Consider the following 18,165-nt stretch of genomic DNA (forward strand, 5'->3'; position numbering starts at 1 on the left):
CAGTCACTCCTTTTCTAAAATAATATATCTTTTGCTCAAAGGTTGTGTCCCTCAATTTTTCATTCATACCAATTAAACCCAACAGAATCAAGATCGGCATACCTGTTCTACTTCTCTAATACCGTCAGAGTAGTAGCTAAGGGCCTTACTCACCTTTGATTGTCTTTAATAGTGATTTCTACCAGTATTACAACTACATGGATCAAAAGAATTAATACATTATTTAGCACATAGAATGCAAAATTTCTTTCAGAATCAAGAGCTCTTCAAGAAGAAAAGTAACATGGATACATGTTGCGGTTGTGAAATACAGGAAGGGGAAGCTTAAATATCAAAAAGAATTATTTTGTGGGCATAACTTAGCCAGATTTTTAAAAGGCAAGATGCACTATTTACTCTAAAGGAAAAGTGCAGAAGTCACTACTTACAAATTTTTGGGTTCAATTAGTGTAAATGGAAAATATATAGAAAAACTTGGAGGGAGAGAGCATACTTCTTCCACTCCCAATTTTATTGAGTGACACTTAGTGAGGCATGAACAAAGAGGTGTCTTGCGCCATCATCGTCAACCGCTGCATTCTTATTAATTCCTAAGGGACACTACTTCATAAGTGTTCAAACTATAACATAAAGGAATATTGTTTTCCATTAGATCAAGTTTGATATGACATTGTTATGACTCTTTTGCTCCTGGATAATTAATTAGGTTCAGTCAAAACAAGTCAGATATTTGCTTAAATTGGTTCTTTCGGTTTGTTGTCCTTTTGGCTTCACATCCCCAGTACTCCTTAACCCTTATCTTAAGGATTTCCAAACTCAGTTTTTCAAATCATTTAGAAACTTTTAAAAACCTCATCATTGATTTTGCTAAAACTCAAACTTTTTGAAATGTCTACTACATTCCACAACGTTGTCCAAAATTTCCTGGCGAACAAACACACATGAAATTACATACAAATGCGTAATTGCAAATCCACAATTAAATTTGACATCCTTGATTCGAGTATTTAGCATTACAATCAGTCACTTCCGTTTTGTGAATAAAAGACATGTTCTCGCATAAGATGTTTCCAGGGTCAACTGCAGAATCTTGCTTGATGTTCTAATTTATTAGGAATACATCCCAATATTTCGCGGTCTACACATGATACAAGTATGATCATGACCATGGACAGTTTTTGACCATTTTTTAAGACCACTTAAAGGAGTGCACAAGCCCAGGTGTAAAGGAGACCCAAAGTCATTTTTTTGGTATACTTAAGAGGGTTTTTGGAGCCTATTTATAGGAGGGATCTTTTGTCATTTCTCTATTTGTTTGTAATGTTGTATAAATAGAATAATGTAGGTTTTATTTACTTATTTTATGTTTGAAATTGTAATAACACTCCTCTTGTGAGAGAGAGCTCCAAAACCGAATTTAGGGCATAGCATAAGGGTGGATTCTCTTGTGTGTTACAAAGCTTGATACCTTGGTGCTTGCGAGGTGGATGCCCTCTTGTGTAATTGTTAGAGTTAGGTGCGTTTTGAATGTGGTGTTAAGAGATCAAGAGTTACCATTCTTGGGTTCTTAAAATTACAACTTCATTGTGTCTAACTGTCTATCGTTGTTTCTTTTTTTCTAGTTTCGGATTTCCCTTGTATTGTTGTAAAGCCTGTAGGTTCTAGTTGTTGTATCCTTGTTGTTCTTCATTTTATTGTGCCAATATAACTTGTTGGTGGGCTTTTTTGAGGTGTTAACACTCGTTATTCTCTCTATTCTTGTTATAAGTAGCGAATCCAAGAGTGGTCACCAAAATAGTCTTGGGTTTCCTCAACTTGTGGACTGTTTTGGTGTATATTTTCTTATGTTCTTGGTCATCCTAGTATCATTTGGTATCAGAGTCATCATTGATTTCATTTTCACGTGATCAATCTTGGGTTTGTTCACTCAAAAATAAAAAAATAAAAAAGTGTTGAAAAGCTGAAAAACTCAAAAACAGTAATCTATCCACATTTTTGTGTTTAGGCCTAAATTTGAAGCCTAGTTTTCTTGTGTTTTTTTGTGTTTTTATGTGTTCTAGTGTTAGATATTTGTTTCCTAATACTAGAAGAGGTGTCCAAGGTCGAAAATCTTACAAAAAAAAGTTATTCTTGTTTGGTGTTCTTGGCCGAAAGTTGTGTTCTTATTATTTTCTTGGCCAGAATTTGTGTTGTTTAGTCTAAATCTAGGAGTATTCCGTGAGTCTTGAGTGTCTTTAGTGTTGGTTTTTTCTTACTTAACACTAATAGAGACAATATTCAAGTTGAACTCCTTGTGTTGTGTTTGCACTTGGTTGAAAAACTGAAAATTCCAAAAAGAAGCAAATCTGTCCATTCTTGTTATATTGGCTGAAATTGTGTCTTGTTGTTGTTTTGGCCGAGATTTGTGTCTAGATTTAGGTGTGTTTTTGTTGTCTTAGTAGTTTCTTGTGTTAGCTTGTTGTTCACTAACATTTCTTGAGTGTCCAAGATTTGAGCTCTTGTCAAAGTGTTGTTCAAGGGTGGACGGTTAAGAAGTTGTTATTGTTCATATTGTTCTTGTTGTTCATATTGTTCTTGAAGTAGTGTTCAACAAAAGGATTTGTTTGATTTTGAAAAGAGAAGAGGGAGACAAAGTCTTGTGTTTTTCTTGAAACTACTTTCAAGACAACAATAAAGTGGCAAGCAAATAAAGACCCACCATAAAAGTTTTTTACCAAAAGAGTGTCAAACATCTTTCAAGAAAGGCAAAAAGTGTTTTCCATTTTAGTGCTTGATGAAAAGATGATGTACAACTTTTGACCTTTGAAAAGAGAATCCAAAGTCTTGATTTCCTCATTTCAAAACAGAAACCATCACTAAAACAACTAGATTGAACAACCTAAGTTAAAAAAAAAAACATCAAACTACAACAAGTGAAAAGAGTGTGTGAGAGTATTTTCATCTAACGTTTGCTCGTTTTGTAGGTACATTTGCAAATGGAACCACCACACATGGAGCCTGAAACTTCCAATGCACAAACCATGGATCATAATGTTATGAATGCCCTTGTAGCTAGTCTTGAGTCCTTGTCTCGGGACGTGGCTAGAGGGAATGCTACGGTTGAGAAGTTGGGAGTGGAAGTGGCCTCTATTAGTGGCCGAATGGAAAGGGTAACAGAGTTCTCGACCCTCAACTCCCCAAAACACATCCCCAACCATTACCCCCGAAGCCACACACCAAAGAATGTATCCACCAAATGCCATACCTCAAGCTAACTATTATTCACAAGGATGAGGCCTTGAAGGACCTAGCCATTCTCCACATCACCAAGTACCACATAACGGATTTGGAACCCAAATGTCACCCTTAAATCTGACTCCTCCAAACCAAAATCAGCCAATCCAAAGACTTTCACCACTAAATGACAATCCGTCATATCAAATTTCAAATATCCAAAACCCGCCAATACAAGAAGAGGAATTTGTGAGGGAGAACCGAAGGGGGTGGGGGTATGGAATGTATGATGATCCTTATTTGATGGAAGATGGGATGAGAGGTATAAAGGTAGAACCTAGGGAGAACCGGGGGCTTGAAGGTAGGGACGTCCAAGGTGTTCGGGAAAGGTATGTTGGCCTCAACACCATAAAAATGGGGCTTCCAATTTTTAACGGAGAAAGTGATCCCGAAGAGTTTCTCGCATGGGAATCCGCATGCGAGAGAGTCTTTCAAGTGAATGATATCACGGAGGAGAAGAAGAGCTGCTACGCCATTGCTCATTTTGAGGGATATGCTACCACGTGGTGGGAGTATGTCAAACGTTTTGGCAACATATTGATTGAGGGGCAACCCCCTCCTTGGTTTCAGTTAAGGTATCTTATGAGGCAAAAGTACCTTCCCGAAAGCTATCAACATGAACTCCTTGCAAAATTGAACAACTTGAAGCAAGGAAACAAAAACGTTGCAACCTACTATGACGAGTTTCAACAACTCATCTTGAAACTTGATCATAGAGGGGAGTAAGTGAGCAACGACATCATCCGGTTAAAGGTTGGGTTAAACAAGGATATCTCCACTTGCATGACGCTTCATAAATTCAACACCATAGAGGGTATCTGCCAAGCGGCTTTAGAGGTGGAGAGGGAGCTCAAAGAGAACTCTTTCGTGGCTTCCCAACCCGAGATCCCCAATGTAACACCCTGTTGACACCCAATTTTGACTCACCTTTTCTCCTCTAATTACTTTTCCGATGCTTCTTGGCCCTAAATAATTTTCAAAAAAATTAAATAAAATAAGATTCATATTTTTGTTTCTATTTATACAAGTTTTAATAAAAAGAGAATTTATTTTTATTTATAAAATTACTTTAATTAAATATAATAAAATATTTTAACATCAAATCACGAAATATCGTTTGATAATCTCATCTGCATTTTTCTAATTTTATTTCTAGGCGATATTGCGACCATACATATATTTTGTTATATAAAATAAATATTTTATACTTTATTCTTATTTTTTTTTTGCATATATTTTATTATACTCTTATTTTTACACACACACATATATATATATATATTGTTAATATTAAATCACAAAATATTAAATTGGACGCTTATGTTTGTAATTTATGTACGTTAAAACTAAAAAATAATTTTAGGGTAGCAGGAAGCATCGACAAATTTAATTTTAGTAGAAAAAGAGTGTTCGGGCTAACGATGATCCAACTTTTTATTTTATTTTATTTCATTTGTTCGCCCACGCCCAACTCTTATTTTATGAATTTCAGCCAAGAGTCCGAATATCAGTCCAAACTTAGTATAATCCTATGATCGCTTTCCCATTTTCCCTCAACAGATACATTTTAGCCTGATCCGTGGATTTATTTTAAATTCGAAGAATCCCAAAGTCTTTACGTATATGTAGGCATATATAATTTGTTTTTATTTTATTTAATTATTTGTTTATATATATACATATATATATATATATATTTATATATATTTTTATTTTTTTTCTCTTCTTTAAATTAAAATTTGGACCACCCAAACGAAGAACGAGCCGATAAAAAATAATTTAACTTTTTATACATTTATTTGCATATATATACAACTTTTTTTTACTATTATTATTTTTAGGATCGTTGGATCAAAATATTGGATGGATTAAAACTTGGACAAAATTTGAAAGAGTTGAGGCATTAAGAAAGAAGGCAGCTCACGCTAGAGTGATGAGTTTCTTTCAATTTTCTGAAAATCAGCAAAAATCAATTGCTCTCCCCTTCTCTCTTCATCACCCTTCCTCCATCACCCCTCAACAATGCAGACCCTAAAACCTTTGCTAGCTGGCCGCCTGCCACCCCCGTTGCGAGAATCTCACCAAAACATACCCTCCATCTCGCAAATCCTCCAAGAGCAGAGAAAAATAGACCCTAATCGGTATAACAACGGGAAAGGAGGCTCAAACGAGTCATTAAATGGCCTGAAAAGTGGAGATTCAGGTTGATAGGGTGATTTTAAATTTTAAATCAATTTTCTACAAGGTTGGTTTAATTTGAGTTTCGAATCCGGATTTTCAAGTCCAGATTCACTTATAAATAGGAGGTTTCTCCATCATCTCAGGCAGGGTAGAGGAGGAGGAAAAAGATCTGAGAAAAGAAAGGTTGGAGAGTTAAAAAAAAAGAACAAGAGAAAGTTCGAAAAAAAAAAGAAGAAAAAAAAAGGTGGAAGATCTGAAAAAGAGCAAGTGAATTCGAGAGAAAAATAGAGAGTTTAAGAAATTGAAAAAGGGCGAAAAAAGGTTGAAGATCGTAAAGGGTGGAGAAAATCGAGAGAGAAAAAGGGAGTGTGAAGAAGGTCGAAAAAGAGAGAGATCGAGTATACAAAGTAAGAAATTCACCCAAAAGCCTCAAAAATTGTCGTTTTCTTTTTTATTCGGTCCGAGTCGGTGTTTCGCAGTCGAGTTCATCCCCGGAATTTTGACAGAAAAGCCTCTGTCTTGCTGCCCAACACAAGGTGAAATTCTATTCCGTCTAATTAAATTTGCTTAGTTGTTGCAATCTGTTGATCGTTTGAGTTCGTTGGTTGATCCTGGATATGAATATGAAGTAAAGTAGCGCTGGTATGTTTGTGTTAAATGGTGTATTTACAAGTGTTAATGGTTTGAAGCTTTAGTTTTTTTTAGATGACAATTAGATATTTTGTCTTGCAAGTTGCCAATAGGAACTCAAAACAGTAGTTTTCATGTTGTTTAATATATTTGGCAATAATCTTATAAACTATGGAACAAAATCAATGGAGCTCTGAGTTTCAGGACGTAGGCTTGATAGGTCATTTGGGGTCATTTCGATGTCGGCTTATATTTTTAACGGGATAATGGCGGCTTGACTGTACGCTAGTTTGGTTTGTGTGTTCGTGAGCTACCGGAGTGGAAAACAGCTCCAAAGGGCTCGAAACCTTACGATTCTCAGTTGTCCATCACAATAGATGTATACCTTTGTCTTAAATTCTTGAATGTGTGTAAATAGTTGCTTCTCTTTCTTGATACATGGCTGCCTTGGGTCTAAACGCACGAAGTATTTGAGCTCTCTCTTTGTTCATCTTCACTATTTCAACTCTTTCTATTTCATTTACATCGATTATGAGAATACTTGATTTCACCTAAGATTGATGAAATTTGCATTGTTTTCGTCAATTCTGGATCAGTAGATTCATATGTTATTGTCGTTGGTCTTGAGAAATGGATTTGGCAGTGAAGGCGTGAACCTTGGCTTCAAGTATGGTTCGGGAGTTGTTGTTCATTGCCTTCAAATTTACTTCCGAATACGACTTCATTTAGAACCTTTATCAAGTTAATGTGTATGGCAGATTCTTCATTTCGTTTACTAAAGGCGAGTTGGCGGAAACATGGAAAATGTGCAGTGTCCAGTGAATACTTTTGTCCTCTTTTGTCGTTATCGTTAACTTAATCTTAGGAGGATTACTAATGTGGTGTAATTTACATGAAAATATAGTTGTTTAGTCTTTTCTCTTTTGAATTTTCTAAGGTGTTTTGTATGTAAGGGTGCAAGACTTTTTCTTTGTTAAATTAATTAAGTTGGGTTGTGGTTATCTCAAGTCCATAATATGCCTGTAGCTTACAGAATGTTACACATTTTATTTGGAAGATTGATAAGCACATAAAGGTATGGACTACGTACATCTTACCCCCCAGACCCCACTATGTGGGAATATACTGGGTTTGTTGTTGTTGTTGATAAGCACGTAAAGGTCTGTTCATTCTAACACAGGGATTTCTCTATTATCTAGCTAGAGATTTTGGTTTACTTGTGTGTGGAAATATTTTTTTTTCTTTCTTGTTTCAGCCATATCTTAGTCCAGCTGACCATATGAATACCTTTTAATTAACCAACCCAACGACCTATGGTTATGTGTTGAAATCTGTTAGGTTATCTGATGACTGATCTCCCGTCCAAACTCATTTCATCGTCTTCTAGTTGGAATAATCTTAACAAATTCTGAAAATTGAGTCTACAGGGTCCATATTCACCCACTACTCGTATGAGTCTTTCTAGACACTTAGATCATGAAATGTTTGGTAATAAGAAAGTGCAATTTGCAAAGTTTTACTAGTATCCTAGCCATATGTATTGCTTCGATGTCCGAACGGTACTATATATGTCTAGTAAGCCATTGACATAGTGTAGATGTGTTTGGATAGTCAAGCATCTCACAGCTTCATCTTGATTATGTATTACGTGAGAAGTTTGTTTCCGATGGTTTCTTATTCACCTAAAACTTGGATGATGGTGTGTAAAATATTGAATTAGTTAAGATCTTGTTTGAGTTTAGAATTAGGAGATAACTTAATTTATTTATCTCATAAGTCTGTTTTGTCGAGATCAAGATTATGCTAAATTTTTCCTTATTCCGTCTTTTCGCATGTACACTCGGGAGCGCATTTGGAATTCGAAAGAACTCCGTCTATGTCCAAATCAGAGGTTGTATCCGCTATTATCTCTCCTGGATTGGGTCTAGCTGTCCCTCGAGCCACTCAAACGCAGATGGATTCTATAAGAGGATCTAACAACTCTTCCTATTTTTGTCATTTTCTCCTTGGTCAATTGTGTTGATACTATTGTTTACTAACACTTTTTCTTTTAAATTATACTAGTTCCTTGTTTGATTTTATATTCTGACCCTTATGAATTGCCTAGACACATACCGGTGAAACATAGTTATTTGTTTACTTTACCCATTAGAAGTTGGCTTTACGCCTTTTAGTTTTAACCTCAACTAAAAGAAATTTGACGAATTTGGCCTTGGATAAATTTTGATAATATGTATATTCATTTTAGGACTAAAATAAAAAAAAATTTACAAGACATGCTATTTTCGACTATTTTTTTAATTGCCTGTTATTTTTTTTTAACAAATAAAATAAAATAAATGGAGCCCCAATGAGCAGATGATTTTTTTTTTAGAAGCTATAGCATGATTTTAAAAGAATAAATGCTTGCTATGAAAATAAGCCCTTTAATCCCCATTAATTTTTTTTTCTTTTTTCAAAGTACTACAATGTCCTCTAAGTTGTCTTATAATATTGTCACCATATAATTTCACCTCTTGGCATTTGTTATGAGTTTTTTCAGATTTCATATTTCTCCAAAACGCGAGGTATATTTATATATATACGCTGCCAGATACAAGGTATCTTTATATCATTGTTCATTATTCATTACTATTATTTTCACCTTATTCTAACTATATTCACACTCTCCAAATTAAATTTGTTTATTTTAAAATCTCGCAAATAAATGAACATTTCCATTTTTTTTAATATGCATTGGTCTATTCAATCAGGAATTAGTACATCTAGATGCCATTTGTATTTTACTTCACAATAAATGCATTTATGTGAATTTATTCTCGAACATGAATTACTTTTACATTTTGTAGGTACGAATAATGATGTTTATAAGAAGATAAATTTTCACACGATTGTTTTACTTAATCACTAATTCACCAATTTATCTATCCTTATGTGCTTCTAAACTTTATGCTTTCCTAAAATTATAAGCCATTGAATTTCATAAAATACTAATGTTAATGTTTTTTCTTTTTTCTCTCATTTCATACCTTTAAAAATGCATCTATAGTTTACAATAAACTATACCCTTGTATATTGTGGTAGTGTATTTTTTATATCTCACATTTTCTTTTTTTTTTTTTTTTTGAAATAATAAAAAGTATTTTACCACTGTCTTATGCAAATAACGAAGTAATAATATTTTCATGATTTTTTTAAAACTAAGCATAAGGACTATCTTCGGATAGGCTTTGAGGGGTGCCTAATACCTCCCCCTCGAGTAACCATACTCAGAATCTCTAAAATATTTTTCGATAGACTAAAACAGAGTTTTACAATAAAAAATGGTTTTTCCTAATTTTTCTAAAAAGTTAGGTGGCGACTCTAAAAAATATTTTTCTCAAAACCCAAGAGTCACTAAACGCCACCATACGTCGTGTGCTGTTTCGACCGGTTCGGAACAGGGCGTCGACACACCCCGCATTTCGAGCTAGAACGAAAACCGTCATTTCTATGCGTAGATGATCCAAAAGCCATAAATCCTATGCAAATTTGGCATGTTAATCAATTATGTATTGTGGAAACCTATTTGAGCATGAACTGAGATCATAGAGGTTCCCAAACTCAAGGATGAGTTGAAAGCTTTCCTATCGTTCGAGTTTGAGTGAGCGTTGAAACTTGGCTCAACTTCAATCGGCCATAACCCTTTGTATATAATAAATTATAGAGTGTACTATATATCAAATGAAAGCTCTTTGAATTAGTTTTCCAACGATACCAATTTTGCCAAAATATGATACCTGAGCAAAAAGTTATGGCCATTTTCATGTTTGAGATAGTAGCATCGCGCGATTAGCATGCGACGCACGCTCTATTGCACGCACCCAATTTTTAGATTCTGTTTTCGCATTTTTAAGGGCAAAAGTGGTATTTTCCACCCCCTATTCAGCCATAACATTGGATTAAATCCCCCAAACACCAAAATAAGGTTATTTTCTCCCAAAATCACCAAGAACACTCCTTAGTGTTTCAACCCAAAGATCAATATATCTCAAGATTTAACCGTGGGTTTTCCTTAATTCTTCAAGATTCGGAATCTCCATTGCGAGGGCTACAAGAAGCACCCATCAATCGTACGTATAGCATCTCAAAAGTTAAAGTTCATTCAAAAACTTCTAATTTAAGGTACGTGGAGTTTATCCTAAAAACTACATGGGCTTGTAAACACTAGAACATGATTTAAAGATTATCAAGCATTAATTTAGAAAAGGGTTTTGGAATTCATGATTTTTAATTATGCATCATGAATGTTTTAATGATATTGTTGTTTTGGCCTTTAGATCTTATCCCCTTAAATTGATTTATATATATATATATATATGTATATGTATGAAAAATTGTGATTGAAGATTGTTTGAGCACAAATTATGAAATCCCTCTCTTGTGATGAATTTAAGTTTATGAACTTATTGGGAATAATTTAAAATACATGTTTAATGGTTTGAAAATGATCTTTTCAATATCATAGTATTTGACATGATTTGGAGATGATGGGAGGGAGTCTCTTGTTATACTTGTATGCTTGTTTTACAGAGAAGGAATTGCATGTGATTGAGTAATTTGACATGACCACCACATATTATTGAAATGTTGACAAAGAGAAAGTTTTCTTGCATGTACTTACATGAATTTAAAGAAGGAGTTCTTGAACTGATTTATTGATATGGTGGTCCCGAACTTCTATTTTGAAAACAGAGATTTTAATATGCTAATAATGGCTCAGAGATGTGACTTGCAAGTCAGTGGTATGACGATACCATATAAATGTATGTCGTAACAGAGTTAGAGTTTTCAGAGTTTGATTTCAGAGAATACATGTGATACAAGAAAAACAAAGGAAACACAAAACAACTCCAAAACAGTCCGTAAATCTTAAGGATCCGAGGACCTTTTTGGAGACCGCTCACAGATTCACTACCAATGACAAGAATATAAGATATAATGGTGTGTTTTAATACCAAAACAACAACAAGATGAACACAAGATGATAAACAAGAAGATACAAGATTCGGATTTAACAACACAAACAATAAACAAGATTACAAAAAGGTAAAAGGATAGATAGATAGACCACATGAAGGTATAATCTTAAGAACCCAACAATGGACAATCTTGGACCCTTAACACTACACATAACAATAAACCTATCTCTTACAAAGATACATGTTCGGATTTCACCTCCCAAGCATCAACGTTTTCAAGCAATTTACAATTACTAGCGATTCCACATTAGATCTTGTCTTAGTTTCGGTTGGTGGATTTTCCAAGCCCTAACTATGGTGTTTCAAGTCTTACAAGACTTACAAATATCATCCAAAAACTAAGTGAATAATCCCTAACATGTTCCTTATATATTACAAAACAAATAGAAGTTAAAATGACCTAAAAGACCCTTCAAGATGGACACCCATCTAGTGTAATGTATGGACTGATTTGGGTGCATTTTGGGCCTCTTTTACACTTCAATTGCACATGCCAAGGTTTAAGTCCAACACGCACTCTCCTAAGTCCATATCCGTGATTATTCCCGTATCAACATGTTTTAAAGAGTTAAAAACTGGGTTAATGTGAGTTAGGTGGTTACCCGAAGGAAGCACGAGTCAAATGACTCTATGCTAGAAACCGTGATTTACCGACACGGGAACTTGGTACCCTGCTATGTGATCTTATGTACCTAGTATTTTGTCATCCCAAATTGAGACTTATGGTTTGGATCCTTGCTTTGTGATCTTGAGCCCAACCACGATATAATGACTTGATTGGGGTTGTGGCACCCTGCTGTGTGATCTTGTGTGCTCTTCCCGCATTAGTACTCCTATCTTGGTGGAAACCGAGATAAAGTAGTTGGTGAAAGTTGTGTAATTGTAGGGTGTACCACCTAGCGCAAAAGTAAAACAAAGAGTGTCACAGAGTTCAGATGATTTTACAGAGTCTTTCAAAAATGCCCATGTGATTTCTTACCATATGATATATTTATGAACTATTTTTAAATTGCTCTCATATATGTTGAATATAAATTATTATTTTGGATTTGCTCTGCGTACTTGTACAATTTTATTGACCCCCTACCCTCCCAGGTTCTGAGGCTCAATCTAGGGGTCCTGATAAACAGTAAATTTCTTCCAGCAGAAGTGCAGAGTTCAATTTGTGAGCCTTCTATATTTCAGAAGGCCTAGTTGTTTTCAGTCATTTATCATTTATTATGGTTTTGGTGTACTGGGGGTTTTCTCCTCGATTTCAGACAGCTCTGATTTGATCATGTAGTAGAGATTTCGCAGACTGGTTCAGACATTGTCTGGTTATTGTTGGGCTTTACTTTCTATATTATAAATTGAATTCAAACTTATTACCATGATTCCGTTTCATTATGTATTTTTCCGCATTTCCTATTTGTATATGATTACAAGTCAGAAGGGCTCTCGAGCCTTCATGGTTCGGGATGTCCGTCACGGTCAGGGCCTTGGTTCGGGTCGTGACACCCAAGGCTGTCCAAAAACATCCTCCAAGGTATGAAGGTAAATTGAATTCTACTTCCAATCCTAAGGGGTTTCAATGCTTCAAGTGTCAAGGGTGGGGGCACAAGGCTAGTGAGTGTCCAAATCGAAGGAATGTGATCCGAAGGGAGGAAAAGTTATACTACCTAGGAGAGGAAGTGGTGATTAAATCGGCTAAGGTTGATGGAAAGCCTCAAGATGGAGAGCACGAAGAGGTTGGGATTCAAGTTGAGGAGGAAGTAGAAGATGCGTGACCGTGTGAGGGGCCGTGTGAGATACCTCTCTAAAAGAGGTAAGGTCGTGAATTTGTGGGCAAATTTCTCTCAAGATGGAGAGGATGATACAAGTATGATTACGATCATGGACACTTTTTGATCATTTTTTAAGACCACTTAAAGGAGTGCACAAGTCCAAGTGTAAAGGAGGCCCAAAGTCATCCTTTTGGTACACTTAAAGGGGGTTTTTGGAGCCCATTTATGGGAGGGCTCTTTTGTCATTTATCTATTTGTTTGTAATGTTGTATAAATAGAACAATGTAGGTTTTATTTACTTAGTTTATGTTTGAGAGAGCTCCAAAAACCGAATTTAGGGCATAGCATAAGGGTGGATTCTCTTGTGTGTTGCAAAACTTGATACCTTGGTGCTTGAGAGGTGGACGCCTTCTTGTATCATTGTACGAGTTAGTTGCGTGTTGAATGTGGTGTTAAGGGTCCAAGAGTTACCATTCTTGGGTTCTTAAGATTACAACTTCATTGTGTCTAACTATCTATCGTTGTTTCTTTTTTTTTCTAGTTTCGGATTTCCCTTGTATTGTTGTAAAACCTGTAGGTTCTAGTTGTTGTAGCCTTGTTGCTCTTCATTGTATTGTGCTAATATAACTTGTTGGTGGGCTGTTTTGAGATGTTAACACTCGTTATTCTCTCTATTCTTGTTATAAGTAGCGAATCCGAGAGTGGTCACCAAAATAGTCTTGGGTTTCCTCAACTTGTGGACTGTTTTGATGTATATTTTCTTGTGTTCTTGGTCATCCTGTATCAACACACTCAAGGAATATTCATTAATTGAATTACTCAATTTTCTTTTCTTTCTTTCCTTCATAGAAACTATAATATCAGTAATGAAATTAAGTAGTAAGTATTAAGCTGCAAACTTAAGGAACACCGAGACGGTGTAATTGCAGCAAAGTGGAAGTTTTGTACCACTGAAGCAGACAATATCCAGGGAACAATGTACAGTTTACAGCCGAAAACCTCTGAGGTTTCCTTAGAAGAAATGTGTACAAAGATTTACAGAAAATACTGGTTATAATCCTCCTTTCCCATAAGTAGATGGATGTTGATCTGCGGCGTGTCCTGAAACTGGCTTCTGTTATGATTGGTAACAAATGAATAATATACATCTGCAGCATACGTAGCTAAGCTACACTCTGATAATGATTGTTAGGTGGTGTCAATCTACACATATGGGGGTGTTGAACTACCACTAAAGCTGAATTCTTTAAGCCACCTTTCTTGGGTGAAGTTGGCTGCAAAGATCAGAATCCAATTTCAGTTCAGATATTGCATATCATCAGTTGAACAAAATAATCGTGACAAATATGAAGATTATAAACCATTCTGCCAAGAAATATATGTGAAGGAAGCCAATTGGTTTGTGGAAAATGCAGAAACTCAAATCAAGTTAGGAAGACTGATGTGAGGTGGGGGAAACTCGAGAACAATTCTCGTGAATGAATACTCACCAACCCTATATGCCATCCATGACTACTAAAGTCTTCAAAAGTAGCTGCATCCATTTCCTGCAGTATCACAACTGAAGATCAGAGGTTGGGGAATCATACAACAGTATATGTATAAGTAGATGTTATGAGATATACTCCTGAATCCAACTCCAATACAAATCATGTGCCTACCATAAAAGTTAATTTAACTCATGATGTTACTAATTTAAGTCAAATAAACAACAACCAGAGGCGGAAACTACAAATGTTAATTGTTCAGAAGAGGGTACACTGAATTACAAATAAGAATTTTATATTGAAAAATGGAGAGAGGGATTAAGGCAACCCATGTTTATCCTATATGTAGCTATTCATTGCTGGCGGTAGTTGGAAAGGGTTAAGGTTTCGAATAAAGATCTGGCTAAGGTCTTCCAAACATGTGGGGAGAAGGCACGAGGAATTGGGAAAGAGAAATGACGTCGTTTAAAAGTCTCCTTTCTCATATTTGACTATTTAGAAATCATTATGTACTGATCATTTTTTTCTCTTTTATCTCCCTTCTTCTGGTTGATATTTAGTATCTCCATCAAACAAGGAGATGACGATCATCTCATTCCACTTTCATTTTATTTCCCAATACCAAACCTTAGACAAAACATATGCACTATTCATCAAGATCAGTCGATTCTAAATAAGGCAATTAGGAATTTGGTAGCACAGGAGACTTACAATGCTATAAATAGGAGGTACCACTCGCTCTCCGATAGATTTGATTACAGGCATAACAGAGAAGCGTGGTGCCATGTCTTTTGACCTGAAGGTCCACCTGAGGTAAATAAAGGATTGATCATATTATCAAATTACAAGTTGATATGGAGTCCTTTTTACTAAAATAAATCCGAAAACAGACTGAAATTTTCACTTACCCAATGTAAGAGAGTATACAAAACTGTGCCCATTCGCGAACTAACAATCGAAGCCAGTAATTACCTATTGAATTATCGACGTTTATAAGAATCTGAAAATTAAAATACCTGATTATCACAAGATTTTACAGTAAAACTGACTACTAAGAACAAATAAAGGTGGGAGTCAATACCGCAAGTTCTGCCACAGCCATCATATGCATTGCAGTTCGAAATTTTCTGGACAAACACATATATAAAGAGTTAAAACTCAATAATTAATGAAACACTGAGTCCATAAGTATTGGATATCACATAAAACATAGTGAATATTGTATACTTGAGCATTGTATACTTTGAGTAGATTGCTTCATGCATTGCAGGGATTTCCTCATCCTCTATAAAGGTCAACTGTTCTTGCAGAACTCTTAAGTTCTGTGCTATGTGCTTGAATATTACATAAAATGAAATGAAATATCCAACTGTGAGGAGTGCCTGTATTATATACGTAACAACAAATTAATATCATGTGTGAAAATAATAAAGAAGTAGGCAACGCTACCAAATAATTCGTAGTGTGAAAAAGAAAAGAAAATAAAAGAATAATGCAGTAGGCAATACTGCACAACTAGTTCACTCAGTCAGCAATGCTACACTAGTAATTCATAGTGTGAAAAAAATATATAAAGGATAATGCAGTAGGCAATGATGCCCTAGTAAGAAGAATCTAGAGGACTCACACAAAAATAAGGTACAGAAGCTCTGAAGCCGACATGAGTCAAGTAGAAAATGCACCCAAGAGCAGCAGTGATGCGGCGCTCTTGTATTGAAAGACGCTCACAGGTGATGCAGTATCCACTAGAAATGAGCAAGAATGAAACAAAAGTTACTGTTTGGAACAGCACTCCTGTAACATAGACACCAAATGATATCCACAGAGAGCATATGTGATGGTAAAAGCATGAATACCTGAATGGCAATATTAAATATAAGAACAGTAAGAAAAAAAAGAACATCCAGTGAGCAAGTTTAACTTCAGAGTGAATAATACACAGTGCTGTTTTTTTTTTCTGAAATAAAGCACTTAAACTATTGTCTTAAATGCACCCAATGGTGTGGCCTAGTGGTCAATAGTGGTTAAGAACTCAAGTTTAAATTCCAACAGAGACAAAAAGTGCTAGATGATTTCTTCCCATCTGTCCTGTCCTAGTCTTGGTGGATAGAGTTACTTTGCAACTTTTCCAATACCTATTGCTGGTGGGAGGTGGCATATCTTGTGAAATTAGACAGGTGCCAGCTTGCTTGTTGCTTGTGGGAGGTGGCAGGGCATCCTATGGAATTAGTTGAGGTCCACGCAACACCACGGTTACACAAAAAAAAAAAAAACTACTGTATTGTCTTAAATCTTTAAACCTTAAGATAAATCTACCATACTGAGCTCAATATACCTTAGCAGAGCAAGCCTTAGTTAGGTAATCAAAATGCAGTTTCTATTAGTGAACATCTGATTGACAAATTATTTCATAGCTTTACATCAAACAGTCAAATTTGTAGGAAGACTTCACTTTATCCCTAAAACAATAACTGTCAAAAGGCCTTACCAAAAGAGGAAAGATAGAGTAAGTTGCAGAGTTTTGATCAGTGGAACAGTAGCCAACGTCCATTGCAATCTGTTCGTCTGTTCTAGTGCACATAAACAACAAAATCAAACAAATCACTTCAATCGTTCAACAGTAAACGATAAATCACGAATACAATACAGATTTTTTTTTTGTAAAAAAAACAGCTAAATTATTTGCTTAAAAGATAAACTTCCAAACGCATAACTTAGATAAATTCATTAACGACGTTAAATAAAACCTCGATAAACCAGTTGAGGTGCGAGTAAGCTGGCCAGAACACCAGGTTACCAAAAAAATCCTCGACAAAACCATATAGGCAATAAATCATTTCGAGTGGACTGTAATACTAAAAATTCATAACAAACATCGCAATTAAGCTAAAAATACTGATCAGTAAATGTGTTCACAGCTAACAGACGCATCGATTACTCGTTCTCCACAAAAGTTATAAGTGCTACTAGAAAGAGTAAAGGAAATAGACCTGAAAATGGCGATTTTTGCAAGTATTGAAGGTCCAGAAACAGAGGGAGAAGAACCAGAAAAAGGTCAAAATGAAAAAGAGAGAAGGAAGCGCCCGATACTCTTCGTCTATTCTACTGGAATCAGATGATATTTCCATTCTTTCTAGTTCATTCCGATTGACAGATCAATGGAGTCTTTTCTATTTATACGCACGCACCACGCACCACGCACCACGCACGTTCTCCATTTTAACCCCTTTTTCTTTCTTTTTTTTCCTTATATTTTCAACTACTTTTTCCAAAGAAAATAATAGGAGTTGGAGAAAATGGGTGGGGAATAAAGTAGTTGAAAGTGCATGATGATGTAGTCATGCAACCAAACCATTCAGACGTGCTCAGCTGCTTAAACTTCGTGCTATTATATCTAACCAAATCATTCAAACAGAATACATATATATATATATATATATAGGTGACACGCATACATAACACCCCCAAAAAAGGAAAATATTGATCAACCACTATATAACAATGTTTATTCTAATTAAAGCTTATATTATATTCCTCATGAAATGCTTCTTAGTTCTTTCATTAAATGGAATTTTATGATATTAATAAAGTTTGATAATGGATTTCTTTAAAAGAAAAGAAAAAAAAAAAAAAGATAATGGTTAGAGATTTTTTTGTTAGGGGTTTGTGGAAAAGGAGGAAAATATCAATTGATCAACAACTTGCAAATTTTTGGCAAATTAATGGGCGACTAGGCAACTCCTTCTAACTTTAATTTAAAGTTTCTTACGTAGATGTGCAGAATTATCTCAACTACATTAGTTGAACAAA

The 18,165-nt window shown here is 35.3% G+C and overlaps 1 protein-coding gene across 3 annotated transcripts; it reads right to left on the minus strand.

Moving 5' to 3' along the window:
• Positions 1 to 13,674: 13,674 nt before the first annotated feature.
• On the minus strand, positions 13,675 to 17,725 carry LOC107861810. 3 transcript variants are annotated; one of them, XM_016707177.2, is made up of 9 exons: positions 17,346 to 17,725; positions 16,844 to 16,920; positions 15,983 to 16,211; positions 15,598 to 15,737; positions 15,437 to 15,482; positions 15,264 to 15,355; positions 15,067 to 15,163; positions 14,359 to 14,415; positions 13,675 to 14,142 (listed from the first exon to the last, which is right to left on the minus strand). In XM_016707177.2, exons 1-9 carry the CDS (start codon positions 17,481 to 17,483, stop codon positions 14,032 to 14,034), a joined length of 987 nt encoding a protein of 328 aa, XP_016562663.2. In that variant the 5' UTR covers positions 17,484 to 17,725; the 3' UTR covers positions 13,675 to 14,031. The 3 variants fall into 3 exon arrangements, with proteins under 3 accessions (XP_016562663.2, XP_016562664.2, XP_016562662.2); XM_016707178.2 differs by having other exon boundaries at positions 15,583 to 15,737; positions 15,983 to 16,100; positions 17,346 to 17,724; XM_016707176.2 differs by having other exon boundaries at positions 15,583 to 15,737; positions 17,346 to 17,724.
• Between the last annotated feature and the right edge of the window lie 440 nt (positions 17,726 to 18,165).

Source organism: Capsicum annuum, chromosome 3 (genome assembly GCF_002878395.1).
Source record: "Capsicum annuum cultivar UCD-10X-F1 chromosome 3, UCD10Xv1.1, whole genome shotgun sequence".
In the NCBI taxonomy this organism is placed as follows: domain Eukaryota; kingdom Viridiplantae; phylum Streptophyta; class Magnoliopsida; order Solanales; family Solanaceae; genus Capsicum; species Capsicum annuum.